The sequence below is a fragment of the Pinus tabuliformis genome, chromosome J, assembly GCF_031772625.1.
Source record: "Pinus tabuliformis cultivar Carrire ecotype Pingquan chromosome J, CPIR1, whole genome shotgun sequence".
Classification (NCBI taxonomy): domain Eukaryota; kingdom Viridiplantae; phylum Streptophyta; class Pinopsida; order Pinales; family Pinaceae; genus Pinus; species Pinus tabuliformis.
The window spans coordinates 1,477,944,980-1,477,958,663 of NC_142295.1; the positions used below are offsets into that span (position 1 = coordinate 1,477,944,980).

Genomic DNA, 13,684 nt, shown 5'->3' on the forward strand with positions numbered 1-13,684 from the left:
GAATTTGTACAAGTGACATGAATAACCCTTAATTTTTGTAATTTAGATTAATTAATGGTGAAGAGGGTCTTTTGTCCATCCTTAGCCTAGATTAGGAGCTTTTTGTTGGAAAATGTAACGAGTGTCGATCTTCATAACAAAAGAAAATTATAATTTATTTTTATTAATTGACCTAGCATGTTCTTCATGCTCTTGGGAGTCAAAAGAATCAAAGTTATTTGTTATTAAGTCATGTCATTTTTTACATTTTATAAGAAAAGGAAAAAGAATTGTATTTTTGGTTCAAAAGAGTCAAAAGGTGAAGTTGTCTCTCTCTCAGTCATGTTTCCCTATATGGCTTATGGGAACCCATCGAACAATTATATATAGTCTCCAAGTCGAGCTCTTTTAAAAGCAAGCAACAAACACATAAGAATTTGATTTCTACAATTAAAAATGAATCGAAGTATAGAAGGAGTCTACAATAAAAAGGAAACCAAACTTTCTTGTGATCTATTCCTGTAATACGAAGTTCTGAATCTATCTGAAGAAGCCGAAATAAAGAGTCTACCTGTGATCTAAAGTAGGCGAAGTCTACTATTTGAAGTGTGCAATCAAGGATCAAAACTTGAAGGTGATTACAGTCTACAACAAGACCGAAACTTTGAAATCTTAATAGATTCGAGGATCTACAAGAATTGTTATAGTTTTGTGACAAGGCCGAGGAAAAGTTTGTGACAAGAAGGATGATCATCTTTAAGCAGAAGTTAACTATTTTGTTTTTTTACTAGAGAAGAGGGTTGACGAGGAACCTTAAGTGAGTCTTTGATCTTGGGTTAGATATCTCATCTTGAGTTGATTCAATAAGAAGAATAGTGTTGGGTTTTCCCTTGTTAAGGGGTTTTGCCCTGGCTTGAAAGCCTAAATTTCTGTGTCTCTTACTTCTTTTTGTATCTTGGATGAACAGTTTGTGTAATTGCTTGATTAAGAAGGAACATTAATAAACAAAAGAAAGAAGATTAATTAATCACAAGTAATTACCAAGTAAGAAAATCTAATTGCCACTTATTTTCTAACATGGAATCACACCTATGGTGAACAGGAGACACCTTTACTAGACAGAAGAAAGAAAGATCATCATTATAGCAGCTCAAGAAGATAATTTTTGCAGCCATATCTGAAGATCTCTTTTAGCAGCAGCTCACCTCCAATTCATTTTGTCAAATCCAATGGCATATATGTGCAAAGAAAGCAGTAAGTTAGAAGGAGCATCCAACTTCAAGGCATGGAAAAAGAGAATTGATAAAGCCCTTGGAGAGAATGATGTCATGAAGTTCATTCTAGGAAAGGTACCTACTCCAAATGAGAATAATGCCCAAGAAGTTGAAAACTATGAAAAAGGAGAAGTTAAGGCTCAAAGAATTCTTTGAGTCTATCAAATACCGCCTTGTCACTTTTGTATCAGAACTATCTATGCCTAAAGAAGTGTATGATACCTTGGTGAAATTATACTCCGTCAGTACAACAGGTTACATGATAGCCTTGAGGACTCAACTATATCAATCAAAAATGAGAAAAGGAAACACTATAGCTTCCTTTTTCATGAAGCTATCAAAAATCAAAGATCAACTCCTAGAAGTTGGTGAGAAAATCTCTTATTCATAATTAATTATAGTGGCAATCAATGCCTTACCAAAACAGTGTTAGTTTTTGTAGCATCAGACAACTGTTGTAGTCTCGACTTTGGTCAGAGAGGGTAAGGAACACATGATCTCCAAAACACAGAAAAAGTTACAAGAGAAAACACCTAGAGATGGTTCAAATAAGTTAATTTATCATATTTAAATATTTCCTAAGTCTAACTTAGGAAAAGTGATTAATTAATAGTAATTAATTGAGAAAGGTGAAAATTCTCTAGAAATTCACATGGATCGAGTTAGAGATGATCTTAGTCGTTGATGGGGATCTAATCATGATCATTGGTTCACCAACAAGAGATTATACGAGCAACTACAGAGATCGAGCAGGGAAAAATAGTTCGAGCTAAAAGAGACGCAAAGACAAAGAAGGAGTAGAGACAGTGATTTCGGAGAGGCAGCAGTAAGAGGCAGAGTTATTCCACTAGAGGCTGCACAGGAACTACGCAAGTGACTTCAATGAGGCAATTCGATTTGGCAGAGCAAGAAGTCGATTCAATGTCAAAAGCCAACATAATTTTCCAGAGGGCCAAAGAATCACTTCCATAGGCAGCAGCAGGCAGGACAACTCGATCAAAGGCGGATTCAAGCTATGTGTGTGAGGGTCTGCGCAAGCACTGCATACATAACTGCACAAAAGTTCTTGGTGGGCTAGTTTTTGAAGCAAGTTGTGTCGGGATTGCTTGTGGACAAGGGAAAATTTCCCTTAATAATTTTGGCCAAATTATTTGCTGAGGATTTCCAATTTGGCATCCAAATTTGTACTCAGAAATTTCATTGTTGCATAATAATAATAAAACCCTCATCTACTGCACCAGTTTTCCCACATTGGGATTTTCCGAGGATAATTGTCCAAAAATAACGGTGTCATTTTTATTGTGTGTGTGTGCTCTATTTTCTCAGTTCCAACTTTATTTCCGCAATGCATTTTATTTTTGGTGAAAATTGCAGTTATGATTTTATTTGTTGTTTGCCATAATAGCAAATAAACTGCAGATAATAATATTCAATTAGAAGAATAATTTCTAGTAGCTGCAATAGAGTGAATTTTCACATGGTATCAAAGCAGTAATGAATATAGATCAGTGGCTCAAAAGTGAGGATGAAATTTATGAAGGTTTAAAGGGAGCTCTGCAACACAATTTCCAAATTTGCGCAAAGGGTCAGCCAGGCAGTTCAAATTGCTGGGCAGGGGTTCGATTTCCAGTTGCGTGTGTAGGAAGAGATCGAATAGCTCAATAGCAATTCGAGCAAGCAGTGGTGTTGCCAGGAAGCAATTTTGATGAACAAAACAGTCAATTTGCTAAGCAAACATGGGCGCAGTTATTTTTTGCAGCAATTTTGTAATAGCAAAATTAGCGCCAGGTGGAAGAGAAATGCATTCACAAAGGGATTTTCCGAGAGGGTTTCAGATTCAGTTCTATGAGGGAAATCTGTGATTTCCAGTCGCTAAAGGCAGCAACAAAAGGAAGAACTGTGCATTCCAAGAGGGAGTGCGTGTAGCTAAGCAGAAAACCAAGCAATTAAGGAAGAGATTCCTATTTATTTTCCCAGTTTTGAGTTTTGCATAAATGGCCTCCGCGGGACTTCAAGATCAGGATAGACTAGATGGAGCCTCGAATTATTGTATGTGGAAAGTCAGAATGTCATTCCTACTAGATGAGCATGTTATGAAGACATATGCAGAGAGAGTTGTAGCCGTACTGACAAACCCGCAATATCTAGAGAATTGCAATAAGGAGATGGCCAAGGCAAAATTGTTGATCCTTGATATTGGGATCATATAGTCTCGCACTTAGCGGCCAAGAATACAACCAAATAAATGCGGGATGTAGTTGCTACGCTTTTCCAAAATACTTCCAATAACCGAAAGATGTTCTTGAAAGAGAAGTTGAGGACCACCAGGATACACAAGGGTGAAGGGGTAACTCCTTACTCAACAAGATTCAAAATGTCCAAGACGAGCTTGTCACAGTTGGAGAAGCACTTCAAGGGAGTGAGCTAGTGTGTACAACTCTGAATGGTTTCACCCCGGAGTGGGATACCTTCATCCAAGGTATCACTGGATGAGAAAATCTATTGGGATTGGATCGATTATGGGCAGATTTCATGTAGGAGGAGATGAGGCTTGCTCTAGTTTAGAGCAATAACAGTGGCAGCGATATCAAATGACCGAAGGGTGTGAAGGAAGAGGAGAATGTAGCCCTTGCATCAAAGGTGAAGGCAAAGAAAGGTCCCAGTTAGGGACAAGGCTCACAGGGAGGAGAAAAGAAAAAGAAGGATCTGTCGAAGATCAAGTGCTTCAGATGTGGTGAGTTTGGTCACTACAGTACCCAATGTCCAAAGAGAGAGAAGGTCAAGAAGGACAAGCAGGAGTAGGCAACAGCTTCGACAGAGATCAAGAATTTATCTTCTAGGTTGGAGGATGAATTTGCACTATATGCAGCGATACCTCTAGGAGAGAGGTGGGGATACATTGAGCTCTACACCACAAAATTCCAGAGATTTGGGCAAGGTCCATAGAGGAGCAACAACAGTTGCAGTTTACTCCTCATATGGATCATTACCCTTGCTACAGGGACCCACAGTATTAAGTAGCAGTTAGATCAGTGTTCATGATGGCGTAGTCAGATCTTGAGGGATTCACGCCTATTGTTTTGATGCATCGTTGATGTTATTGTTCTCTCTACATAATTGCTAATGATGAAATGATCTTATGGGGTGACTATTATATGAAAATGTTGAAAAGTTTGAAAATGCAATTATCTATAGCAGAGAACAATCTAGCCCTAAAAATTAACACAACTCAGCCCCTCTTAATCAATTCGAACCTCCTATGTGACCCTGAATCGACCCACATATGCGACCATGGCAAATAACTCAACCTCCTCTGGCAAATCACATTGACTAGCAAACTCGGCTTGTCCCATGCAATTCGATCACTTTGGAAAACTCACACTTGCTCCGGCAACACAGCTTCACTGAATCAATTTGCACTATTGAGGAGACTTAGCCTCTGCAGATAAAATCAATCTCCCTATATCACTAAGAATCTGGAAATCTTTGTGAAGAAATATCTCTCTAGCAACTCGACCTTCAATCATTGTTGAAGCCAACTACTGGTGTCCCCCATTTTATCACTAAACCATTGCTATCACTACAAATTGTTTTGTCTCGAAAAGCCCCATCGATCTCCTCTTATAATCTCTCGTCGAGTAATCAATGACCATGATCTAATCATAGTCAATGGCTAAGATCATCTTGACTTCATTCAATCATTTTTCTATAAGTCACTAGAGAGAAATCAATTTGTCTCAATTAATCCCAATTAATTAGCCATTTTTCCTAAATTAGACTTAGGAAAATAACTAAACCAGCTAATTAAATCTAATTAAAACAATTTTCCTTAGAAACGTTTCCTAGGTATTGAAGATAATTAACCCATTTGGGTTTCTAGCCTCATAGACATCCCCGGAGACTAGATCATTTGTCCAAGCTACACAAACTAACACCAAGGAGATATCCATATATACACAATGTGATGATGAGTCTACCATATGCACAGATTGTGTATATATTATAGATTACAAGTGATGCAGCCACATATGGCAAAAAAAACTAGGTATAATTGCACACCCATGAACACTGGAAACTATGCATGCACACCTATATGCTTTAAATCCAAATGTTGATCATCTTGCCAAGCAAGTTTCCTTCCTTGGTGCAGGTGAAAAAATATATACAGATGATATCTCATGTATTTTTTCCAGTACTTTATCTCATTTTTATTACAAATATATGAATAAATAAACACAAAATTTGGAAAAAAAAATCAGGAAACCAGGGTGGTTATCTGAACCACATCAACACCCATCAAAGAAACTAAAAATTAAACAATCCCTTTTGATTAACGTATAAGTATGGTATAAGTCAGTTATGAGAAGAATCACTTTAAGAATGCCTGACCTCTTAAGGGCAGCTGTCAAATCTGCTTCCTCCTTGTAATTGAATGCATCATCAAAGCCTAGTTTGTTTTTCAGCAACTCCACCTACATGACACCAACACATAAGTTAGGAAAATGTACAAATACATCATTCATGACTATTAGGTCCGAATGTGCATTCTGTGGCTTTCTAGGTATCTTTCTGACACAATGTAAATCTAGTTCTTATAGATAGTTCAACTTGTGATTCCATATGCCACAAGAACTAATGGGAGCCTTCAATTTCGGACAACTGAAGGACAGTACAAATTGGCAAGGCTATTCCTTATTCAGATTATGTATTATCCACAATTTTAATTTTGAATGTGCTTTAACTGAATGTCAAGTGCCAGGTTGATATAGCATGAAAGTGTCTAGTAATAAAGTTTACTACTCAATGTATATGGTTTAATTATGGATATTTGAAAATGCCCATTGCCGATGTACCATACTGAATGATGTGGCCATTAAATTTCAAACAATGGATGAACACAGAATTTGATAATTAGTAGAGCACCACCTTTTGTTTGCTTCCAGCACTCCCAACAACATAACACCCATGCAACTTTGCGAACTGTCCAACAAGCTGTCCAACTGCTCCAGAAGCTGCAGAAACGAAAACCTTTTCACCCGCTTTAGGAGATCCCACCTCATAAAAACCAACATACGCTGTGAATCCAGGCATTCCTGCAACATTGTTTGCGTTAACAACTAATAATACCAGTTGTTGATGGTCAAAAATATCTGGAAATGGCAACAATTTTCTGAAAATATAAACCTTGAACAAGTATTGATATGTTGAGTTATTTAGTTGAGAGCACTACAAAATCAAAAGAACTGTCATAAATAACTAACACAAGAGACACAAGAGACCTCCAGCAGATACAATGCATGACAAAAACTGAAAGGTTATTTCTAACAGGTTTTAAAGCTTATTGTTGAGTGTTCAGTCAGAGAGATTCCAACTTGAACTAGATTCAAAGCTAGTTCATGTTTTAGAAAAAAAATGCTACTACATATAGCCAAGATAACCCAAAAAAGTCAAAATACGAGCAGAAGGGAACCATATTTATGTTTTTCACAAAAGGAAAGAGTTGGGACTTCAAGGGCTGTAATCAGATGGAAGGAAATTGGAGGGCCAAGTGCAAAAATTAGAAGGGCCCTGCATGCACTAATAAACACACAGCAAGTGTGAACAAGACGGTGACAAAGGAAGGCCTATGTTTAAATTCATAATTTCGGTTAAATATAAACAGGCAATGTAAACTGCTCATTTGATACCATTACTCTGGATTATTTTTTTAAGAAATACTTCATATATTTACAGAAAACTAAAGTAATAAAGTGGGAGGGTATGTATGATGATATTTACATGCTCTTCATCAGAAACTTAGAAAGCAATAAAATCCAATAGCTGGCTGTATCTAACCCCTTGGCATCTTTGATCAACAGAAAGCCTTCACCTAACAGCTTCATACTTGCCTATTCTCTACATAATTGACAAAATGCAGACAATGAGCTAACCTGACTCTCAAAAACATATTTTCACTGAAGTGTTAAAATTTCTTGAACTTAGCACCCTGGCAATTTACTACCTAGCAGATTACAGATCTACTGAATAAAAGAACAATTGGGATCTTAACAAAACTTAAACAGTGGAAGCAAATTAAACAACCAATCTCAATCACATAAGCGCACACAAATTTTCTTCCCAATCAAACAGTTGATTAATAACTCAGAACCTACTCGAGCTCCCTTACTGGGGAGATGGCCCTCTAAGGAAATTACATATACAACAATGAACCTGGATCTTATCCAAAGGATCAAGCCATGGATCTGTCCTTCAATCTATCTCCTGGCTCAACTGGATCTCCCTCGCTATTCCTTGCACCTTACTTGAACCCAACACACTTGAATGTTAGTCCTTCTCAACCCAACCACTGAGAATCAAGATCTCACTCTCACTGTGTCTTCTGCTCAAGATGTCTTGTGTGTCTTCTCCCTTAGCCTAGCCCTTATTTAATACAGTTGAGTTATGATCAAATCCACAACCCTAATCTCCAAAGTAGTTGACGATTGAGATGAAATCTCAACATCACTTGAGATCAACAGTTGAGATTTATCTAATTCACTAATGCAAAAACATTTGCATTTCATTAGATTAAGTCACTTTTGTCTTATAAAAGAAATTCCTTTAATCACTAATGTAATTGCTAATGTTAAGGGCATCTTAGGGGACTTCCGCACGCCCAAAATGTAACAACCCATCTCGATTCACGAGTAGCATAGCAATATTAGCATGTATACGAGGCATGCACATGATAGCTACAGATGCATGCATAGCATATATCGCACTAGTATATATATTAGCTAATATTGGAAAATGTCTAAGTATAAAGTAATGAATTAATTATTGAAGTACTAAGTAAATACCTAACTCACTAGAACATAATGATATACACAAAGGACTGTATAACATAAAAATGAAATTAAAATAAATAGCATTTTTATATTAACTAAAAGAATTGTTAGGATATTCCGACACATAGGAAATAGTTAAGTATAACTTGGACTAGTGTAGAGTTGGGTAAAATGTGTTTCTTTACTATGTACTTTTGTAACTTACAATCCGACGGTCACGATATGTAATGATCCGACGGTTCATTCTCTCCTCGGTATTACCGACACTTGATCCGTGGCTTAACACCCGATTGGTCCATGATCTCTATTTAAAGAGCATGGAGGGTAATTTTTAAGGTAACCGTTCATGAGAGAAGCTTATGTAAATTTTCATTATTTTGTTAATAAATTGCCTGAAGTGGCCGGGTTGGCTCAGGCCGTGGACTGTTTCCCTCTTTGAGGGTTTTAACCACGTCAAGAATACTGGTGTATTGATCTATGATCTGTTTGGGTTTTTCTTATGCGTATGTTCTTTTCTGCCACGCTTTAGTGTGATATCGAAAAATCAGAAACATTGAGGAAAATATTTAGTTTCTGGTTAAAGCTAACTTCAAGCCGTAAGGTATGTTTTTTTTTGTATGTCCGTGTCGAGTTTTGTGGTTTTTGTTTTTTAGGCAAAGAGGAGCTTATTCAAGTAAGCACGCACCCCAAAACTTCAGCCATCAGTGACTAAAGAAAAAGACCCTTCCTCTTTTCCAAAAATTACTAACCTTTTAAACTAGCTCACTTGATCCAAAGTTACTTTATGAGAATAGAGGTCTTGAGCTCAAGTCTTTCTTTTTGTTGAGTTACTTTTTCAAAAAGCACATGTAACTTATGTTTTAAAGTTACTTTATGTAAAAGTGTTCTCAACCATTATAAAAGTGAGTCACTTATAATCCTAAAGTCTCTTTATCTTTTTTTTAAATTACAATTTAGTGGATAACTCATAAAGTACCATTGTAAAAGTGACCTTCACTTATTTATAAAAGTGAGCCACATATTTTTTTTAAAGTGAGCTAATTAGATTAAGCTTGGAACGGGGGGGGATTTTTTTAAATATAACATTATCATTCATTTCCGCACATTCACGCACCTCATCTGCATCTTCAACAACTTTTATTCAAAAACCCATAACTTCTTCATCCGGAAGCCGTTTTCAAAGCCGTTTTTTTTTATCAGCATATTTTTTCGAGATCTTTCCATTGGAACACTTATTTTCAGCGTCTACAGCTAAAGTTTCTATTAAAATGGAAAATCCATCCCAAGTTATTCTTGACAGCACCAACTACTTCCAATGGTGGTCCTACATTGTGGATTTACTTAGAAGTAAAAGTCTTTACAGAATAGCCTCAGGCCAAGAAACCAAACCTAGAGATGAAGATAAGGCAGCCAAATGTGAAAATAGGCAAGATCAAGCATGTGGGTTGATAGGGATGTCTATTTCTCCAGACCTTAGATTCCATATCGCAGAACTTGATACCCCTAATGAAGCAATGAAACAACTCACTAAAATTTTTAGAATTAAAAATGAAACTAGAGCCCATCAACTTGAAAATGAGTTGCTTACGTTGGACCCCAATAATTTTTCTTCCATTGAAAATTTTTTGTCCAAGTTCAAGACCCTTAGAATTCTCTTGGAAGGTGTTAAGGTTGAAGATGGTAGCCTTATCTATTCCATTTTTACTAAGTTGGGACCAGCCTACTCTGTGTTTGTTTACACCTTCCATTCTATAAGAGAAGCCTTCATTTCTCAAGGACAAGACTACAAGTCCCCTTCCTTTGATGCCTTTTGTGATTCTTTAATAAGAGAACAAGAAAAACTCTTACATCTTGGTCTTCTTAATCTTGAAAACTCTTCTAAGAAAGCCTTAGCCGCCCAGCAGCAACCAAATTCAAAGAATCCTAAGAAGCTGTATCCTAAAAAGAATGGTCCTAAACCAAACAAGGGTCCTAAGCAATTTCAGTCTCAAAATGAAAAATCATTTCAACAAAATGATAAGGCAAATAAAAACAAAGGGAAGAAGACAGATAGACATTGCCACTTTTGTAATCGAGATAGCCAATTAGAATCCAAATGCTTTAAGAAGATGGAAACCTTAGAAGCAGCAATGAAGAAGCATAACATCCATTTGGAGCACTCTTCAACTTCAACTTCATCTTCAGGAATAGCACTTTCTGCATGTGGTTGTCAAGCATCTTGGTCTGGATATGCACTAAATGTATCTCCTTCTTCTCATTCTCATGAGTGGCTCATTGATTCTGGAGCTTCTTATCACATGGCCAAAAACAAAGCCATGTTTTCTTCTTTAAATGATTGTAACACCAAAAATATATATGTTGGTGATGATAGATCTCTTAGTGTTGTAGGGACTGGAACTGTGCATATAGACAATGGTCAATTTAATGATGTATTATGTGTTCCAACCTTATCCAACAACCTTCTATCTGTATATCAGGTAACTCATTCGGGTGAAGGTAAAATCGTTGAATTTTCACCTCACGATGTTGTAATTAAGGACCTAAGAGATCCTAGACAGATTTTAGCTACTGGCATTGCTGATGATTCTACAAGGTTGTATAAGTTTAACAATGGGTCCTCCTCAAGATCCTCCCCCACCTTCTCAGGATCCTCCTTCAGCGCCTCAGCTTCCAAAGTGGGTCTGTGCTACTCGAAATGCAGCAGGTGCTCTTGCCGGTGATCCTACAGATCAGAATGTACACGTTCTCAGTTCGATAGAGCCTCTTTTTTACTGGCTCAAGCTTCAGCGAATTATGATCCTGACACCTTTGCAGAAGCTTCAGGCCATCCAGATTGGGACACAGCTATGAATGAAGAATATCGTTCATTATTGGCAAATAATACATGGGATCTTGTTCCTCTACCAAAGGGACGAAAACTTGTTATATGCAAATGGGTTTACAGAACCAAGTATGGACCAGATGGAAAATTTGATAAGCATAAAGCTCGTCTTGTTGCTAAGGGTTTTTCACAAGTAGAAGGCATTGACTATACTGAAACCTTCTCCCCTGTTGCCAAAATGAGCTCTATCCGCCTTGTTCTTTCCCTTGCTACCTCTTTCAAATGGGAAGTCCATCAGATGGATGTTAAATCTGCCTTCTTGCATGGGGACTTGCATGAAGAAATCTATATGGAACAACCTATTGGCTTTATACAAACAGACTCCAGCCTTGTATGTCGGCTTAAGAAATCCCTTTATGGTCTCAAGCAAGCCCCTCGGGCTTGGTATGCCAAAATGGATAGCTTTATTTTAGAAACTGGCTTTTCTAGGTGTCATTCTGACAATACTGTCTACACCAAGAAAGTGGGCAAGTCTCTTATCATTTTTGTTCTTTATGTTGATGATCTTATCCTTACTGGTAGTGATCCCAACCTTATAAACCATGTGAAGTCCAGCCTTTGAAAGAAGTTTGAAACGACAAACTTAGGACACTTGCATTATTTTCTTGGTCTTCAAGTCTTGCAATCCAAGGAAGGTATTTCCCTTTCCTAGTCCAAGTATGTTTGTGATCTTCTACGCCATTTTCACATGGAAGACTGTAAGCCAGCCCCTTCTCCCTTTCAGTCTGGAGCCAAACTTTCAGTCACTTGTACTTCCCCTGAAGTTGATGCTACCTTGTACCATCAACTTGTAGGAAAACTTTTGTATCTGACCCATACTCGTCCTGACCTTTCCTTTGTTGTTGGCCTTATTGCTTGGTTTATGCAAAACCCACATGAAAGTCATTTGAAATCAGCTAAAAGAATACTTTGTTATGTTCGAGGTACAGTTCAGTTTGGGATTCATTACAGTTCAGAAGCATCTCCTCTATTGGTTGGTTTCACTGATTCTGATTGCGCTAGTGACCCTAATGATCAGAAGTCTACTGCAGGTTATGTGTTCACTCTTGGTTCAGGACCTATTACATGGACTTGCAAGAAACAAAGTGCCATTTCTCTTTCTTTAGCAGAAGCAGAGTATCGTGGTGTCATAGAAGCTAGTAAGAAAGCCCTGTGGCTTCGTCAGATCTTGTCAGAGTTTGGCTTTCAACATCAGCATCTGACTACACTTTGGTGTGATAATCAAAGTGCCATTCAACTATGCAAATATCCAGTCCAACATCAGCGCAGCAAACACATTGAACTGCATATGCACTTCATCAGAAATCTCATTAATTACCATGTACTTGAAGTGCAATATTGTTCAACAGATGATCAAGTTGTAGACATCTTTACAAAGGCTCTCACAGAGGCGAAGTTTACTAAACTTCGATTTATGGTTGGAGTTCAGGAAGTTGTCACTAAGGGGGGATAGGCTCTAATGCCTCCTTCCTTCTCCTATTGTGTCATATTTGTACATCCTTCAATCCTATCCCAAGTTGTTCTTAAGGGGGGATGTTAGGATATTCCGACACATAGGAAATAGTTAAGTATAATTTGGTCTAGTGTAGAGTTAGGTAAAGTGTGTTTCTTTACTATGTACTTTTGTAACTTGCAATCCGACGGTCACAATATGTAGTGATCTGACGGTTCATTCTCTCCTCGGTATTACCGACACTTGATCTGTGGCTTAACACCTGATTGGTCCATGATCTCTATTTAAAGAGCATGGAAGGTCATTTGTAGGGTAGCTGTTCATGAGAGAAGCTTATGCAAATTTTCATTCTTTTATTAATAAATTGTCTGAAGTGGCCACGTTGGCTCGGGCCGTGGATTGTTTCCCTATTTGAGGATTTTAACCGCATCAAGAACACTGGTGTATTGATCTGTGAACTATTTGTGAGCAGTGTCCTTTGGTTTTCTGTCTAAGGAACTTACCTTGTAAATTCCTTCAAGAATTATGCATTTTATTTAACAAAAAAATATAACATAAAACTATATCGAGAAAAGGAACAAAATAATATAATTAAAAAGGCATATGAAAAACATTGAATAAAGTTTCTAAATAAAATATAAGGACTAAAATAGTCGACAAAACCTATTTCTTAAAAGTAAAAACAATCAATTCAATTTAACCAAACAATATTATTAAAATGAAAGGTGACCGCCTCTAAAGATCATTCAGTCCACGTAACCGAACAGGTGCAAGGAAAACAGATGGATGGCGAATGCTGAGACGATGGAAGGAGGGAAAGATGGTGGGGTTTTGGAAATATAAGGAGAAGCAAGGGAGTACAAAAAGGGGGAATATTTTTTTGGGAGAAACAGAGGAGGAATTCTCAACAGAGAGTTATAGATAGAAAGTGAGGACTGCGTCTTGATTATTCTTGAAGCTTTTTGACATGGGGACCAGAGTGCTTCAATTTCAAATATTCTAGAGTTGGGTACCGAGATTGTGCCCAGTTTGGCAGAGAGGTTTTGGTCTTTTGGTAATGGGAGAGGGAGCAGGAGCCACAACGGATCAGAAACATCTTTAGACACAATCCCAGGTAGGTATTCAATAGTAAATTGATAAATTTTGTTTTTAAAATTACATATACACTGGTATATTCTGAGTATAAATTTGTTAAACCCTAATTCACTAATGCAAAAACATTTGCATTTCATTAGATTAAGTCACTTTTGTCTTATAAAAGAAATTCCTT

At 37.3% G+C, this 13,684-nt stretch overlaps 1 protein-coding gene across 2 annotated transcripts in view; it reads right to left on the reverse strand.

Annotated features, from left to right (window-relative positions):
* The window catches only part of LOC149232964 (2-alkenal reductase (NADP(+)-dependent)-like), a 181,081-nt gene that overhangs the window by 85,991 nt on the left and 81,406 nt on the right, over positions 1-13,684 (reverse strand). For both annotated transcript variants that reach the window (XM_089379615.1, XM_089379614.1), the window contains 2 exons: positions 6,180-6,346; positions 5,643-5,725 (listed from right to left, as the gene is read on the reverse strand). In XM_089379615.1, the coding sequence (XP_089235741.1) occupies positions 5,643-5,725; positions 6,180-6,346 (250 nt within the window). The remainder of the gene's footprint in view (positions 1-5,642; positions 5,726-6,179; positions 6,347-13,684) is intronic.